Source organism: Dioscorea cayenensis, chromosome 7 (assembly GCF_009730915.1).
Source record: "Dioscorea cayenensis subsp. rotundata cultivar TDr96_F1 chromosome 7, TDr96_F1_v2_PseudoChromosome.rev07_lg8_w22 25.fasta, whole genome shotgun sequence".
NCBI classification, from domain to species: domain Eukaryota; kingdom Viridiplantae; phylum Streptophyta; class Magnoliopsida; order Dioscoreales; family Dioscoreaceae; genus Dioscorea; species Dioscorea cayenensis.
In genome coordinates this window covers 7,258,202-7,276,764 of record NC_052477.1, presented here as the reverse complement: position 1 = coordinate 7,276,764, position 18,563 = coordinate 7,258,202, and the positions used below count along the sequence as shown (strand labels likewise).

At 33.1% G+C, this 18,563-nt stretch overlaps 1 protein-coding gene across 1 annotated transcript; it reads left to right on the top strand.

Moving 5' to 3' along the window:
- The first annotated feature begins 13,174 nt into the window (after nt 1-13,174).
- LOC120265507 lies at nt 13,175-18,328 on the top strand. The gene is made up of 4 exons (XM_039273439.1): nt 13,175-13,354; nt 13,502-13,626; nt 17,545-17,649; nt 17,751-18,328. The coding sequence occupies exons 1-4, from the start codon at nt 13,298-13,300 to the stop codon at nt 18,178-18,180; spliced, it is 717 nt and encodes a 238-aa protein (XP_039129373.1). The 5' UTR covers nt 13,175-13,297; the 3' UTR covers nt 18,181-18,328.
- The last annotated feature ends 235 nt before the right edge of the window (nt 18,329-18,563 follow it).

Below are 18,563 nucleotides of genomic sequence, written 5' to 3'. Positions count from 1 at the left end.
TGGAGAACAAAAAGACCAGAGATTGAAGGAGAACAACGAATTGATATGGATCGAACAAACTTAAGCATTAAGGTAGGAAAATATCAATTTACCATTTCATCCCATCCTTTAATAAACCTTAAGAAAATGTATTTCGATGAAATGGGCTATTTTCATGCTCATAAAACCTCAAGTAAAAAACATAGGAAGGGACATTCTATAGGGGTTATCAATGAGCCAATCCAAACATGGCTGAAAAAAAAAAATCAGTTTTTAAGGTAAAATTGAAATATCAAAATTGTTATGCATAGACCTATACAAAACTTTATACACATTACAAACCATAGATCCTAACTCGAAGTCTCTCTTATTTCGTTATTAGGAACCAGACATCACATCCTACTCTCCTTACAAAAATTTTGTCCTCAAAATTTCAACTCGTGTAACTCTCCAAAAAGATGAGGATACTACTTCCTTTCACTGACTTCACTCTAGCATAGTAGCTTTCAGCATATTCGCATATATAGTGTTTCATTCGGAACCATACCAATGCTAGCTTGAAAATGGTTGTTGTAGGCAAACTCCACAAGTGACAAATTTCTATTCCAACTGCCTTTAAACTCAATAATATAAGCTCGTAGGAAAACTTCAAGAGTTTGGATCATCTGCTTGGATTGACCATCTGTCTGTGGGTAATAGATGTTACTGAACTTCAAAAACATTCAATGATAAGTACTCAATCATGGATATTTTTAGATAATATTTTGTAGCACTTACTTTGCTTCTCAATTCTTTATTTTGTTGTTGTAGTTCTTAGTTTGTTTCATTTTGTGTTTAGGCTAATTTAAGATTATCATGGATGAAAAGAACAAGTTTAATGCAATTTGAAGGCTAAATTCAAGGTGAAAATGATGTTCTTTGGAAAGCAACAAGACTCCAAATTAATGGCATCAAAGATATAGCTATATGGGGAGTAAAAAGAAAGAGAAGTTGTCCAACTCTAAGCTAGGCACCCCCCATTTAGAGCTAGGCACCGCCATGCTAAAACCCAAGCATGACCATTGCTGAGACAGGTATGGCCCGTGCCTAGCATTTTATTCCTGATTTTATTAGCTTTCTCTAAAAGAAGCACGACCTATGCACCCCATGTTTGACCTTTTGGAGGGTTTTAGCTACCACCAACAGAATTAAAGCTTGGATAGGAGATTTCCTCAAGGTTTTGGTAGATTTTGGGTATAAAAATCTTAGAGACATTAGAGGAGTTATCGGAGAAGAAATTCAAGGTGATAACTCCTTTGGTTCGACATCAAGCTTGGAGGGTTTTTCTTAAGCTTTCATTATTGAGATTGAATGAGTGTTTATGATGTTTTCTTCCAATTTTTTAGCACTCTTTATTTGTGTTTTGAACTTCTACTTCATGAGTAGCTAAGGGTCTCCAGATTGAGAAACCCTAAGATGGATCTTGTACCTTGAATCTTAATCTTTCCGGAGCCAATAAAGGTTTTCAAATTTGTATTATGTCTATGTGTTGTGCATTGAATATATGGATTTGTAATAGCAAGAAATGGGATATATAATTGATTTTCAGTTTGTAATTGAGAAAGCTTTGTGAATAGATATTCATAGACAAAAGAGAATTGAAGGTGTACCTATAGATATGACATCTTCCTCCTCTCATCATAGGGTTAATTCTTTGGTTAGAAGCCGAGTGCTCATCTTTGGTAAGAAGTCTTGTGCTCATCCTTAGCAAGAAGTTCATTGAGTGTCTTGTTCTCATGTTTGATTAGGGCTAGGGAGAGAGATCTCACCCAATCTTGTATTGATTTAGATGCTAGTAGCTTCAAGAGAAGTATTGTCATGCTTGTAGAATCTCCACACCTCAATTCAACCTTGATTTATGTATGGAGTAAAGTTTATGTGCTTGAGAAATCCCACATCTTGAATATCATAATAACTCTTACCCTATATAAATTTCTTATTTGTTTTCATTTAGATTTTGGATCAAAACCAAATTGACTTTTAGACTAGATAGTAAGAATTAGCTAGTACTAGTATGTATACTCCTCGTGGGATTGACATCTTGCGTTTACGCACACATTTATTACTTGAATCACTTGTGCATTATAGTAGATCGAACATTTTCTTATCTTGAGAATTTGCACACACCACGAGTACCGATCATTCTTGTGGCTGCTACACTCTAGAAATTCTGAAAACTTCATCAATGTAAAACTATGCTAACTTCTCCAATGAATCCTTGGTATGAGAACCAGAAAATGAGTTGACTTTATCAACCAATCAACAATCACTTAAATAGAGTCATGACAATGTGATGTGCAAGGTAGGTTAACTACGAAGTCCATGGTGAAATAAATACTTGCACTACCACCTAGGAATCAGTAGACTACAACAATCTTGTTGGTCGTTGATGCTCTATCTTCACTTGCTGACAATCTAAGCATCTAGCCACATCATCAACTATATGAGGCTTCATTATTGGCCATTGGAAATATTCCCAAGTTGATTGATACATCTTCATACTCTCATAGAGAGTCACATATGCTGAAAATAAGCCTCTTCCAGAATCAATCTTCGAAGTTTAGGGTCCCTAGGGACACAAACTTGACCTAAACTTAAAGTTTGTGCACCTCTTCCACTAGTTCCTCGTCATAATGTTGCGCATCATGGATTTGCTCCAACAATGTAGGTTTTAATTTAAGGGTTTCCAACAATTCTCTATTAGCCTCTGCCTTGTATCTGCACTCAATTCTTAAAGTTCTACCAACTGAGGCCTTAGTGGGAAATATCACTGAATACCACAGAGTCATTTCCATTAGAAGGTAAAGCAGGGATTGGTACTAAAGTTAACTAATTCTTCAACTCTTGGAAATTCTATTCACCTTTCTCATCCCAGTTAAACTTCACTCCCTCATATATTATGATAAGTGCTTGTGTATGCATATTATTGAGCATGTTTTATTTATAATGAGCATTGTTTTTATCAGGTTTTATGGCTCATTCATGTGTTTTTGTGTTCTTTTGTGCATTCAGGGTTGTAAAGGCAGTATAAGAAGAAAGAAAGTAAAAATAGGTCATGAACACAGGTTTCGAGGATTTTCTTGTGTGGAACAAGTGTTAAGACATGAGCCGTGATCAAACACATGAGGGTGTGTGCCAACTTCCAAGAGTGCTCAAATCTATCTACAAATTGGAAGGTCACAAAGGCAGTCACAAACTCATGTTCCAACTTATGCAGAGTTTTCAAGAGCATCATTAACACATTTGAGATTGAAGAAGTGACATGACCTACCACACGTGTGTGTGCCCAACCTTGTGGCCTCAATGGAAGAAGAGGAATTCAGATCACTGTAGCAATCAATGTAGTAAAGTACTGTTCATAGTATTATAGTTGTTACTGTTCACGCAGTGTGAAATTAAGAGAAACAAAGAATCCACACATCCGTGTGAAAAATCCACGTCGGCGTGTGAAATCCTGATTTCTATTTTTTTAAAAAGCCGCTTTGAAGAGTTATGAAGGGGCATTTTCCTATCTTTTGGAGAGAGGACGGCTAGGCTTCGGAGGAGTTTTTTGTTAGGTTGTGGGAGCATTTCTTGTTGTTCGACATCTACCTCCTTCAAAGGAGAGTTATTGGGGGAGCTTTCGACCGCATTGTTTCGGCGAGGTGTGCCATAGGCTCAACGGAGGAGTCCTTGGAGAAGGAGAAGCGGCTCTTGGAGATCGTCATCACAGATAACAAGGAGGGTTATTCTTATGGAAAGTTTACATTTATCTTTGATTTATTCTTTGATTTTGTATTGCTCCATGGAGAGCTAAACCCGTAGTGGGTGCTTGGACTTATGAACCCCAGAATGATTTTGTTTCATTGACTCTTATTATGTTTCTTTTAATTGAGTTTTTAATTGAATTTCAATCTTGTAGGCTTATGGTTTGATTTTCCCTTAGAGTGACACTAGGGTTGATAATCCATCTAGTCACTCTTTTGATGAGTGACCATCACCATTAGGGTTAGACTTAGTAAGGTTGAAGAGGGTTGAGAGGGTGAGTCGAGAGGTAGTGGAGCGTTCCCTTTTCCTTCCAATGTGATTTATCTTACCTCCACATTCCAAGAGTTTTTTGCAATCAAAATAGAGTGAAGTATTGATAGATGTCCTCCACTGGGGCTTAATTGTGTAGGCAAAATAGAGTAAAGTGTTGAGAGATCCCTTACACTAGGGCTTAGTTGTGATCAAGGATCTTTCGCTTAGACCAAAGGGTTTGGTCTAGATTCGGAAATAGGATTTCTCACTTGGAGTCCCTAAAACCCTATGCAGTCCGACACAGTGTGAGGTGTTCAGAGTTTTTCCTTCTGCCGAGGCATACGTAGAGGGCTAGTCACAGTTAAGCTTCAATTTGGGACTGTGTGCTTTTGGATTTCCACGACTCTTTAAATCTCAATTAGGGAAGCATAATATTAGTTTTACACTTGAAACAATAGTCTTAGGTGGAGCATTGCCCAAGTACCCCGCTTTATCATTGATTGTCTCTTCCTTTTTACCCTTTGCTTATTTTTTTATCAGTTTATTTTATTAACATCTTGAACACAATCACCAATCGATTATCACTTTAGCTAATTAGCAATAATGCTTGTTTCTAGAGTCCCTGTGGATTCGACTACACACCCCTTGGGTACTTTATTAGTTTGACACCGTGCACTTGCGGTACACACACGCAAGGGTGTGCCACATTACTATGACAACAAAAATGCATTTAAGGGTGTTAAAAGAAGCCCATGTGGGTACCCACATCCCCATGGGTGAGTCGCTGGTAACTCAAGAAAAACTCATTAATGCATTCATTCAGGCACATTGCAGATGCATCCATGCCTGCACTAGCGGGACATGGGCTAGGAGCATTGGAGGATCTGGAGAAGCCCTATTTTGAAGTAGGATCACTCCTATTTGCCTTGGATTCGAACAAACAATTAAACCTTAAAATAGACTAGAACCAAAATAGAATACATGGTTAGTGCTATAAATATGATATATAATTTATGCATAAATTCACACCCATCAAAACTACCCACATTTAAACCTTTTGCTTGTCCTCAAACACATAACAATTGAGCACACAATGGTGTTTTTTTTGTATTCTCACTCATGTTCATGTACTCGTATGTTTTTTTATAAATTAATAAAAATTAATTTTGTATAATCATTTCTCATTCACACATGTATCTTAATCGGAGGTTCTCGTGATAGAGTCTGGGATAATTAACATTAGAGGCTTGCCTCTAATGGACCCAAAATCATTTAAAATATTGAAATAATTAAAATTTAATTTATGATCCAACATTTTTTAACCGATCGATCCTAATTGAAGGCCAGAATAAAAGACCCCACATCCTCTGACCTCTAAAACATGCATTCCTAACATGAAATAAAGTAAGATACTCATATCCCAACTAGTATGTATCATCATCATCATCATTATTCAGCCTAACTAACTAGAAAACTAGAATGCTAACTAAAATATGAAATTTTCAAACTAAAGTGATTGGGTCCCAAGAAGTACTTGTATGATATCTTAAGCTAGACTTTCTTACCTCTCATGGCAATTTTGCAAAGAGTAGCATTCCTTACCAATTCTAGCCCCAAATTCTATGATTCCACCATTCTACTTCCAAGTAATTCTATCTTTCTCACTGACAATTTCTTTTGGGCAAAAATCTTTCAAATTTTAAAGTATAAAGTTATCTCCATAAAAATCTAACCTTGCTCCACTATCTTTGCTTAGCTCTTCTAAAGTCTTCAAGTGATTTGGAGATTTTACCTCTTCCAAACAAATTCTTTGATTGACATGAATTGGTGGCTTCTCTAACTTTCAAGAATCATGATCAACATGTTCTTTCACCATCTTTCTCTCCTAGATTCCTGTACAAATTCATAAATAATCCTATTTGTATCATTTAGAGAAAATAGAACATCATCAAATTCTTGAGAATTTTTTATTACTTATGGCAACCTAAATACTACTTCCTCAAACTCTTCATCACTTCTGATAATCTCATCAAACTCTTGCTTTCGATTCTCAGTTCTTTCCTTGCTCCACTATTTGGAAATTGACAATACTTGTTGATTTTCAAACACTCTTTTTCGAGTTTTGAACAAAGTTTGCATTAATATCTTCCAAATCTAGATCATTTCTATAAAAATCAACTTCAGAATTCCATTTAAATCTTTCCACCTACTCTTTCATGCTCAATTCCTTTTTCCACAACAAAGATTTTCTTGACATACCACCAGTTATAAACTCACATAACGGTTACATACTTTCACGTGTAAATTTTGGAAAACTCTCTGCACATGGATAACAGACATTACTCCTTAAAGTTCCAATCATTGAATACTCCAAAGAAAATCCATCATTCCACTTTCTAAAAAGTTCAACTTGGGATATCAAAGCTGAAATTTTGTTAGTCATTTTCAATTTTTTTTTTCCCTAAATAGAACAATAGAAATCAAGTCAAAATAAAAACAAAATAAAAAAAAATCAAAATCAAAGAAATTTAAACAAATATAACAAAAGAAAACAAACATACAGAAAAATAAATGGTTAAAGTAACAAGAATTGAGTGTTCCAAATATCAATTTCCCTAGCAATGGCACCCAAAACTTGAAGGGGCACCCAAGTGAACCAAAATAGATGCAAATGCATGTGTCATCTCAAGTAGTAAAAATGTGCATTAAGCAAGATTAAACCCAAAAGAAAATTGAGTACTAGATACTAGCTCTCATTCTATTATCACATGTCGTCTCAAGTAGTAAAAATGTGCATTAAGCAAGGTTATCCCCAAAAGAAAATTGAGTACTAGATACTAGCTCTCATTCTATTATCACCTGTCATCTCAAGTAGTTAAAATGTGCATTAAGCAAGGTTAAACCCAAAAGAAAAATGAGTACTAGATACTAGCTCTCAATTATCTAGCCAATAAAAAAAGTAGTTGAAACTAACTAAGCCTAAGAATATGCTTCCAAAAAACGCAAATGTAATCAAGTAAAGACTAAGATGACAAGAGTGTTGTTTGAACATGACTTCCCTTCGCTATTAAGAATTATAGTTATATCTTTGTGAATTGCTGTACCAACTCATCAAGATTATTGGACTGTGGAGGTTCCTTGAATAAGCTAGCCCTTATCTCTAAGTGACTAACTCATTAACATGTGGTAGATTGGTATTTCATACAATCCCTAGATGACTGCATTTTGATTTCGTGATCCACGCCATAAGGTCAACCTAGTCCAAAAAATTCTTGGCATCCTAATTATGAGAGATGAATTCAAACTCTTTCAATTGTCGAAAATTATTCACACACTTGACTCTAGCTAACTGAGTATGTTATCACTCATAGCTCAAGTTCTCACTAACTAAATTTGAGGACATAGCATTGCTACAATTAAATTTCAATATTAAAACGAATTAGATCAATAGAAAAGAAGTCAAGAAAACATATTACAACCAAGTTTCATCAAATCCAAGCACGAAGAATATGTTTAGCTACTCATTGATGAGGACATGACAAGCAAAACACCTATTTAAGTTCCAATTGGTCCGGTCACTCGTTCATGAAATAAGCAAGTCAAGGAGGCTTTAAATAGGCTTATTAAAGAAGTTTGAACCCAAGCTAATCTGTAGAGGCCTATTGAAGGTGAAGAAGGTGTATCCATGGCAAGAAATCTATCATTCAAATTTAACTTTGTGAAGGAAATCTTCAGCGATGCAACATAAAAGACATAAATGAAAATTAAAGATTATTGGTCATTTTTAGCTTTACTAGAGAATCAACTTTAGCAAAATAATTTTTGTTTTATTCTTTATTTAGTTTGGCTTAATTTGGAGATTCTAATATTTGCATGCCAAGAAATTGGTATTTTCTCTCCTTAGTTTGAATAATTTAGGAATTTGGCATTAATTTACAGATTTAATTAGTTGCCAAAATTCATTGACTCCTCTATTTAGGGGTTGTTTGGGTTGGCTTTTTTAAAGGCCAGAATTGCTTTTTTATAAGTTAAGCACTTATGGGTTTTAAAATTTATGTTTGTATTGGCTTTTGAGCAGAAGCTAAAGCTATGAAAAAAATGAAATACAGTTTTTTTTATAAGCTGCTCAACAGGTGTTTTTGAAAAAAGTTCTTCTAAAAAGCTGATTTGTGAATTCTGAAATTACTAAATTAACCCTGTGCTTTCATAATTTTCCCCACTCTTTCATAGCCCTGATATTTCTTCTTGGTTGCTCTTTTGATCCTTCCCTATCTCTCCAATCCCAACCTCCCAAGCTTTTGGTGATGCCCGACCTTGACTGCCACTGTAAACATCACCGCTTCTTCTTCCCTCTGAATTAAAACCCTTTTTCCTTGGAATAAACCGGCTAAATCCTCACCATAAGGCATCTAATTTGCTGGTATTGATCTTTGTTCTATCATATTTCCTTTTTTGTATGGGTTTTTGGTATTTATGTGGTTTGAGTTCCTTCTTCTCTTTGAGGATCTGAGATTGATGGGGATCTTGGATTTTTTTTTTTGTGATTTCGTGGTGTATTTTGCTGTTTCTCTACTGAATTAGTTTGTGTTTTGGAAGTTGGACTCTGCTGAATTAGTTTGTTCATTATGGATTATTTTCATTTGATATTGTGTTCTTAATCTATTTATTGATTTTTCATTTGATTTTGGTTTTGTTTTGTGTTGAAAGTTTTTGGAGTAAGCTTTATCTATTGTGACAAGATTAACAACAAATTATAGTTCTAGCCTTAATGGTGCTTGGATGGGTCTTATGGATGGATTAATGATAAGAAGGAAGTTGGTCTATTTAACTATGATTTTTGAATCTTATTTATGAGAATTGCATACTCATTCCTCTTTCATTTGCTATCCAAACATAAGGAAAACAAGACCACAATGATTCAAATGCATTCCATCATGCACTTGAAACAAACTTGTGCATGAACTTTAGTTGATATTCACCACATTGCAGTCCAAACAATGGAAGCAAACATTGAAAATTCTCACTTCAATAGAAGTTCGTATTTTAGATCTTGTTTAAATTGGCATAGTTAAGTGTACAACTAGTTTATAAATTTTTTTCCTTGTTCTATAATGTGTTGCCAAATCTAACTGAGTCTCAAGGAGTGATTAGTGTTTAGAGTGGTATGAAGTCATTCTTGTAGCTGTAAACTTGGTACTTTATTTAACTGTTAATTCAAATTTTTAGGGGGAATTAGAGGAAAAGCACCCAATGTTTATTCATGATATCATGCAATATTCTTTAGTTGATGTTGATTATAGAATCGAATGTTGTGAGTCATTGTGTGGGTTTTATCAGTATACGTCAGAGTGATGTTATGCAATATTTAGGGTAGAATTTTCAGATGTCTTGTTTTGTCTGTGAAACACATGCTTTGATTATTATTCTCAATAGCATTTTAAGGTGAACTTTATAGATTTATGATCAAATCTATAGTTAAACACTACAGAAATTTCTGTCATACTGAAGAGTAGTTCACTGGAAATGACTCTCAAAATGTTTATATATATATATATTACACGATGTGACAAGACGTGTAGAAACATGAAATTAATATCTCAATATAAGATTCAAACTGTCTCTTTAACAAGATACAAATAACCCATATGAAAACCCAGAGCCAAATTGTTTACATATTTATGATTTGTCAGTTAAGCCATACAGAAAAGGATAAGAATGACCCAAGTATGTTTTTCTTTCCTATTGCAGCATTCTTTGACAATGATTTGTTAATGATTTTCTGTTTTCTTTTTCTTTTGAGTGTGCAAACTTTTTTTCATGATTTTAATCTTTTTCGTTGCTTTTACCTTTAGCTGAATTTTGAGTTTCTTGGCATGCCCTCTAACCAAATGTTTTGTCTTATTTATAAATTATTATCATGGTATTTGTGGTGTTAAAAAAAAATATTTGTCTCCTATCTTTTGTGTAGGTTGTAATATAATGTAATGTAATGTTTGTGTTGTTAGTTGTTGCTATGGTTGTTAAGGTGTTGCAAAACCTTAATGTTGTTATTGTTAATTCTTCTTATAATTAATAGTCACGACAATATTGATATTATGGTTGTTGTGAAGTTGCAAATATTTAATATCTTTTTTTTTGTTTAATTTATCGATGTTATGATATTGTTATTGTTATTGCTATTGTTGTTGTTATTATTGTTAATTTTTGTTATAAGCATGGCAATGTTCTTTTTTTGTTCTTGTGATTTGTAAAATAGTATTGTCCTTGATCTCATGGTGTTTAAAATTCAAGTCTTATCTTGTACTTATTAAACAACAATAACAATCATGACAATAATAATAATAATAATAATAATAATAATAATAATAATAATAATAATAATAATAATAATAATTATTATTATTATTATTATTATTATTATTATTATTATTATAATCATAATACATTAAGTTATAATAATTGTAATTATAATTATAATTATATGGAAAATTCCCTTGCTTCGCTTTGGTTTTGATTTTCTTTTTTCTTTATAATTTTCATGGTTATAAGGCAATATTATATATAGACATAATTTGAAATAAAATAGTTTAATTAATGAAATTATAACATATCGGAGAGAGTTTTTAAGAGAAAATAAATAAAGCAAATGCAAATGAAGTAATACCCAACAGAAGAGCTATTAAAAAATATATAAAAATAAAAAATATAATAAAAATGAAAAGGTAAATAAAATTTAATTACACAATAATAGATATCACACCCTCTTCTATAGCTAATTAAAAAAATTAAATCAATGATCATTTTTGATAAATACATCAAATTTCTGGAGTTTTAATTTCTTCCATTATTTAATATTTAATATTTTGATATCTTTAATTTTTTCTATTTTACTTAGATATAATCCAAGATAAATGGCAGGTTTCAATTATGACTTGCAAATTGACAAAAAAAAAAAATTATGATTTGATAACTCCCATAGACATACATTTATCACAAAACAAATATTTTTCAATAAAATTGGTTTTAAAAGATTTTATGGAGTATTTAATGCAAAATTAATGAAAGCAATTAAACTTTTATATTACTAATTTCATAATTAATGCAAACAAATATTTAACTTAGTGTAATAATATTTTTTAAAAAAATTATAATTATTGCTTGAAATGCTCTCAAGCCAGATTATACATATATTTTAAATATATGTATAAATAATACATTAAGTTATTATTATTATCATTAATGTTTTCATTATCATTATTAATAGCAATGTTTAATAGTAACTCAATGAAAACTCAGTGAATGTCCACTTTAGTAATTTTCCACCTCTAAAAGCCCTTTTAAAAATCGACATCGAAACAACTTCACACATATAAAAGTACTTTTGCATTAGCTTACCCAAACATAAAATACTGAAAAACACTTAGCTTACTCTCAAAAGCACTTTTAAAAACAAGTGCTTCTACAACTTAAAAAAAACACTTTTTTTTAAAGCTAACCCAAACGAGGCCTTAAGAGGCCTTTACGGTTGAAATAATCAGATCATCTTTCTACCAGAAAATTGTGGGATTCCTCTTGAATTCTTTTTTGGTTCTTTGAAAACTATTCAAGTTTATCGAAGTTTTTGTGGTGCTCAACTATCTGACTTATCAAACAACATTCCGCAACTATTCGTGGCATCTTCACATACCGACGCTCTTGCTTAACATAAGCAACGGGTCGAGATTCCTTCCCAACCTAGCACTAGCAAACAATCCGGGCCAGTTTTGTTGGTAGGGTTCATATTAGTTCCCAAGCTTGCTTAACATAAACATTTGTAGATAAAAATATGCATAGTTATTTTGTTCACTCTTAAGAGTTTTGCTTTTGACTTTCTTATTGTTGTCCATGTTGAATTATTTCAATCATTCGAGTTTTTTTTTTTCTAAAAAAGGGTTGTAGAATAATGAATTATCGTTGCATTTGATAACTGTTTTGCTTGAAGACAAGCAAAGATTCGAGCATGGAGAAGTTTGATTAGTATTAAAGTTATAGTATATTTTTAATAGACTTAGGTTTCATTTCTTAGTTGATCATGCATCCTTCCTTATGTTTTAAATTGAATTTTACTCTTTTAATTCAAATTACTAACCTTCAACAATTTACATGTAGATAAGTGAAGTTTGGATTGTATGATTTTAAACATCTAAAGAAGAAACACTTTAAGGCCCAACAAAAATATAAATTAATAATTCATTGCATATATAGAAAAAGTATTACACAAAATTCATAAAAGTTTTTTTCTTAAAAATTACTTCTATTTTTAAAATTTACTCATTTCTAAATTACGTAAAATTTTATTTATCTATGAACTAATTTCAATATCATTTATAATGTTTTGTAAAGTACATGTCATATTCGGTATATTTTTCTCATGTTATAACAAGTAATTTTTTAAGTATTCTATTGCTAAAAAACCCTCTTGCACAGAAATGTTTAATAAAAGCAAGAATATCATGTAGATTTTAATCATTATCAATTTAGCATATTCATTATCCCTTAAATAATTTTTTCATATGTAGATGATTTCATCACAAGATTATTTTACTAAAATAGTTTAAAAGTTGTTTAAAAATAACTTCTTTTAACCCATGTATGTCTTTTTTACCAACTTGCTTAAAAATCATTCATTTTTATGATCGGATTTTACAATGTATTGTAATAATTGTGGTCTTTGTATTAATGTTCCAAGGCGTATTAATAAAATTAATAGCATGCAATATACTCCTAAACAAATTTTTTTTTTTTATTTTTTATTTTTATTTTTTTTTGAGAAAGGCAACAAAGTACCGAAACCCCATGGACATGCACGTGTGGGGAGTAAGGCTCAACGCTGACCCACATGCCCTCACCTTACGTAGGACATGAGGTTCGATCCCAAGTCCTCTCCGAAACAAACGCCCTATATAAGGGACCCGATACCAATTGCACGTGTGGGGAGTAAGGCCGTTAGTTCTTACCCAATTGTATAAAATATAAACTCTAATAATAAATAAATTTTAATAAATAATAATTCTTTCTTGTCCCAAAAAATATTATTTTATAAAAATTTTACTGTATTATTTATTTATTTATTGTAATTTTATTTGGTGGATGCTACTGCCAATAGCATCCACCGAATAATGCCCCGCATCTCCCCTCATTTTCTTTCGTTAAGGACCTGTTTGGTTACCTTCACGTCCTCTTCTTCTTCCCTCTCTCCTTTCCTTTCCTTTCTTTTCTACTCTCCTCTCCTCTCCTATCCATGGATGCCGGAAACTTAACCGACTTCTCTTCCTTTCAGATGGAGCAACAACGACAGGTGATATTTATCTCTTTTCTCCTGTCTTCTTTGTTTCTTTAGATCTTCGATCCTTCGATTTCTTTGCGAAAATTTTTCTTTCTTCTTTGTTTGATTGGTTTCTTGATGTTGGTGATTTCTATTGATAAAATCTTTGTTATGGACTAGGTTGATAAGATGGATGTTGTGGCATCTATTGATACAGTACTGGATGAAGGGGTTTGCGCTATTTGTTTGGAGAGGATACAGATCCAAGACTGTGCGGCTGTTAAAGGTTGCGGGCACTCGTACTGGTTTGTCGGTCCTAAACATTGATCCCTTCGATTTTTGTTTATTGTTGTGATTTTTGCTTTGTGGGATTGTTTTTAAACCTAAAATGTACTTTTACGTTGATTGGTTTGAGAATTATGTTGTTCACAGTGATTTGGGTTAATTGGAGGCATATTTCTTTTTATTAAATGTGGGAAAAAAAATATAGCTGACCAAAAATTCATTTGAAAATTCGTTGACTGTTGGTTTGAGATGAATCTTGAAGCTTCTCAATGTTTTTGTTTGGAATACAAATTAAAGATACATTCTTTTGCCCATTGTCTTTGTTCTATTTGCCTGGTGTTTGTGTGCTGCATCTTATTAATCTATGTTTTTATTCTATTTGTGATTTTTCCCTATCTGTAAAATTCATGGGTTTTGTGATTTGTTTTGTTTGCATTTTTGTAAGGATATTGTTTTGCTTTTGAGTTTCTTATTCAAGTTTAGCATTGATTATTACCTACTAAGGGTATTATTTTGCTTTTGAGTTTCTTATTTCAGTTCAGCATTGATTTATGCCTACTTGTTCTTTTGTTTTTGAGCACTACCTGATCTTTTGGTACACCCTTCAATATTTTGTTTGGTTTCTATTTGATTTTGGAATAGAAGAGGTTTGTTGTACCTGAATCTCAAAGGAGCAAATGAATTAATATATAACTATGCTAAGTTGCAAATGAAATGATTACCAACCAGGAGGTTTTTGGCAATGGAAAAAAATCAGTGTGCAAAGACTTTTAACGTAGTCCATACTAATTCATTTGCCACTTGTCTTTATATCACAGATTTAATTCATTAGAATAAAGTTGAGAAGAGTTTATTCTCATTGTTTTTTATGGTTATGCTTTATATTTCCATGAATCTGCTTTGTTTAATGTACTTTGAATACTTCTGACTATGTAGACTTAATGTGAACAAGAGCCAATTCATATTTTCTGTCATTAAAAACTTATACATCAGAATGAACATTAGAATCTTTGTCAGGTGAGGGTTTCAGAAGTTTGTTAAATTTAAATATTATATTAAGCATCAGTAAATCAGATATCAAAGTTTTATTGGGCTACTATGAATTTATTTTTTATTGGGCTTAAAAAATCTAATTGAACATCCACTAATAGTGTCTGGACTGAATTTGGATATAATATTGTGATTTATTATTATTATTATTACTATTTTGCCTAATTTTTCAATGACTTCAATCAGATATAATGTCTTTCAATTCTCTGAAATAGCTGTATAATTAGTATTACTATTGTCTTACGCCTTTGAGGCAGACCACCAATCTTTCCTAGACTAAAGAAAGAAACTCATTTTTCTATGTTAATGGGACAGATTATTCCAAAAATCATCTTGCTTCTGGTTGTATAATATAATAGATAGATGCCAATGTTAATTATTTTAAGACATGTGCAATAAACAATTTCTGTACTTAAAGAAGCTAATTATAAGGGCTGCAGATTAGTTTGACGATTAATAAATAAATAAATAAAGTCAAGGCAGTGGTGATGTGCTCCACAGGTATGTTGTCTATTGTGGTTGAGTAACAGATGCAATGGTTACAAGAAAGGGTCAGAGACAAATGAAAAAGTGTGCGAAAAAGTTTGATAGATTTCACAAATTAAAGAAATATGTTGCGTAAATTTGTTTGACTTAATGAGGCTCATTGTTTAAAAAGGCGATTGAGGCGTACGCCTCGAGGCGCGCCTCAAGGCGAGGCGGTGACGGCCTGCCTCGAGGCATTCGCTCCCATGGCCGGGTGGCGAGCTTACGCCTCAACCGGGTGAGGCGCTCCGCCTCGAGGCTCGCCGCCTCGAGGCTCAAGAGGCGACGCCCCTCAAGAAGCAACAAAAAATGGCTAAGAACTAAGGGCCGAAGGGGACGGTTGTTGCGGAGGTCGGAGAGGATGCGGGCATTGAGGTTGCGAGCCCGGCGCCTTTGAGCGGGGGCGTCTTTGAGCGGGTGATGATAGTGGTGGCGACGGGGGCGTCTTTGAGCGGGCGCGTCTTTGAGCGGGTGATGATGGTGGCGACGTGGGCGTCTTTGAGCGGGTGATGATGGTGGCGACGGGGCGTCTTTGAGCGGGCACGTCTTTGAGCGGATGATGATGGTGGTGACGTGGGCTAGGGTTTACAAATCAAACCATTATCAACGATTCAACGGTTGAGATTATTTGAAAAATAAAAAAATTAATTATATAATAATATATCAAAATGTTAATAAAAAAATTATTAAAAAAATATTTATAATTTAAATAATATCAATCATTATCATTATCAATGGACGATGGAGGCTAGGGTTTTTTTACAAACTTATAAATTATAATCATCAAATCATTATCCATTAATTAGATTATTTTAAAAAAAATTAATTATATAATATATATATTAATAATATATCAAAGATGATAATAAAAATTATAAAAATATTTAATATGTTTATAATTTAAATATTAATTTAACACTAATAATTAATATACATTAACCATTATTCTTTATTCATTATCTACAAGTTATGATTATTTAGTCTATATTATGAATTATCATTTATATTTTTTAAGTTTTTGTTGAGGCTTACGCCTCGGATCGCCTCGAGGCTTACGCCTCGCCTCATAAGAGCAAAACGCCTCAAGTACGCCTTTCGCCTTTTTAAACCTTGATGAGGCTTAAGACAAGAAAGTCCAATTTTAACTTCTGAACATATTGTTTGCAAACCAATGAAATTTGTGTTGCTTAAAGTTGGTTAATAGCAATGCTTTTAAGATTTTTGTCCAATTTTTAACTTTTGAAAAATGACTGAAGGTTGTGTGAGCTCTTTTTAATTTTTTTTGTGTGTTGTGGTATTTGGGCTTCTGTACCTAGAAATCGGTTCATTGGAGCCTAAATTAATTATTAAGTGAATATTGCAAGAACAATTTTGAATAGTTAATTCTTTTCTAACTGAAAAATCTTGATTCTTGTTGGTGCAAAATAATTGACTTGGATATTATGCGGTTCTTTGGATTATTGAATGTTTTTATTTGATAACAATATGGATAAACTCTTCTAGTGCAAATTTGCGGAAATCCTAGTTAAGATTTGATTTATACTCAAGTTTCACTTCCATTCCATTATTCTGAATATCTTTTCCTGTTATATTAATCAAGTGTAGGGTAGATAGTAGTTGCAAATGAAAAGAATTAATCTTCTAAATAATTTTGATTTGACTTACTTTCTCAGGCTTAGAAATCCAAAGGTGAGATAATTTTCTGTAGCATTAACATGACATCCATTTGTTTAATTTATTGTCTTATATAATGTAATGCACAAACTAATTTCTGCCTGATAATTATGCTGAAGTTTTAGGTATAATGCAGCAATATGTGGCTGATACTGTCAGGAACTGTTCTTGAAATTGTAATGATTTTATTTTTACTTGATCACATCATTTTTCAGTTCAAGCTAATTATGTAATTATTTTATTTTTTTAAATGCACATATGCTCAATGTAGTAGCTTTAAAATCTTGCCACCTTAAAAGTTCCGAATGTTGCTTAACCAGAATGGAATTGTTTTGGTCTGACCAATTTGACTTTTTTAATTAAATTTGACTTGCAACTTGTATTGCCAGATTAGTTGTGAGGTGCAATTACTAAGCCTTATCTTACCTTGTATTCACATCATATGTTTTAGATGTTCACTAAAGCTTTAGTTTAACTCCTATTGCATTTATATGCATTGGAATTTTCCTTGTTTTGGGGAGATGACACGAACTGATAAGTTTCTCTTCGAATTTATTTATTTTGCTTTTCTCTGAACACAATTAATCCAGCATGGGCTATGTAAGCCTTACTCAACGACATAATTGAACTAAACACTCAAAGTCTTCCATGCCAATTAATCATGTCAATTCTCATGTGTGTTTGAACAGTGCAATATGCATCCTGAGATGGGCAACATACACTAAAACTCCTTCATGTCCTCAATGCAAGCTCCCATTCACTTTTCTTGATGTATATCGTTCTCTTGATGGAAGGTATCTGAACTTGTTTTAGCTGGTACTTTTTCTTTCTATATTTCCTTCTTTTGGTTATGCGTATCTAGAAACATTGATCCTCTTTTTGGGTTTGAATGCAGTATTCATGACTATTCATTTGAAGAGAGTGTATGCCTCCTCCTGAGAGCCCCCTGGTTTGTGCCTTTGCCAGTGGAGGCTGAAGAATCTATGCTGGATGAGTTGGAAGATATTAGTTTGTATTATGATGATGAACGAAGGGATGATGACCTGGATGAAGCCTACTTTATGTGTAGCTCATCAAATATTCGTGTAGGTAACAGGAGGTGGGGTGACAATGGCTATGTAAGGTCCGGAAGAAAAGAGGCTCGTCCTGTGATCCGCCAACCTTTTATAGACAATGGTGCTGGACCTTCTCAAGTTCATAAGAAAAAGGAGGCAGCGAAAGATACGCTAGGCAGGAGAGCAAAAAGGGCATTGAAGCGAGAAGCTGCTGACAAAGCAGCTGCAGTGAAGCACCAGCAACATCTGCAGAGGCTGGGCCGGAAATAAAAAAATTTGTCAGGGCATCTTCAGTTCACCTGTACAAAAGCTTAACCTTGTTGATTGTTTCATATTAGATTGGATCCTGTAACTGAAATTTCAAGGGGTGCACCTTCAACTGGTTGCCAATAATATTTGGCCAATTGTCTTCTTTCAACCTATGACATGGCAAAAATCTTCACCGCTGGGTATCTGGTGTCAGTATGGAACAGAATTTTGTTTGGCCAGGGCATATGCGGTTTGTGTGAATTTCAAATTCTTGTGTTTGCAAGCGGTTGCTGATATTGGCAATTTTAGTTGTTTCGACCTCAGGATGTAGGTCCAGAAGGAGCCATTATAATTGTACGGTCAAATCATTAAAGTTTAATTGCGCTTACCGGTAGCACGGAATG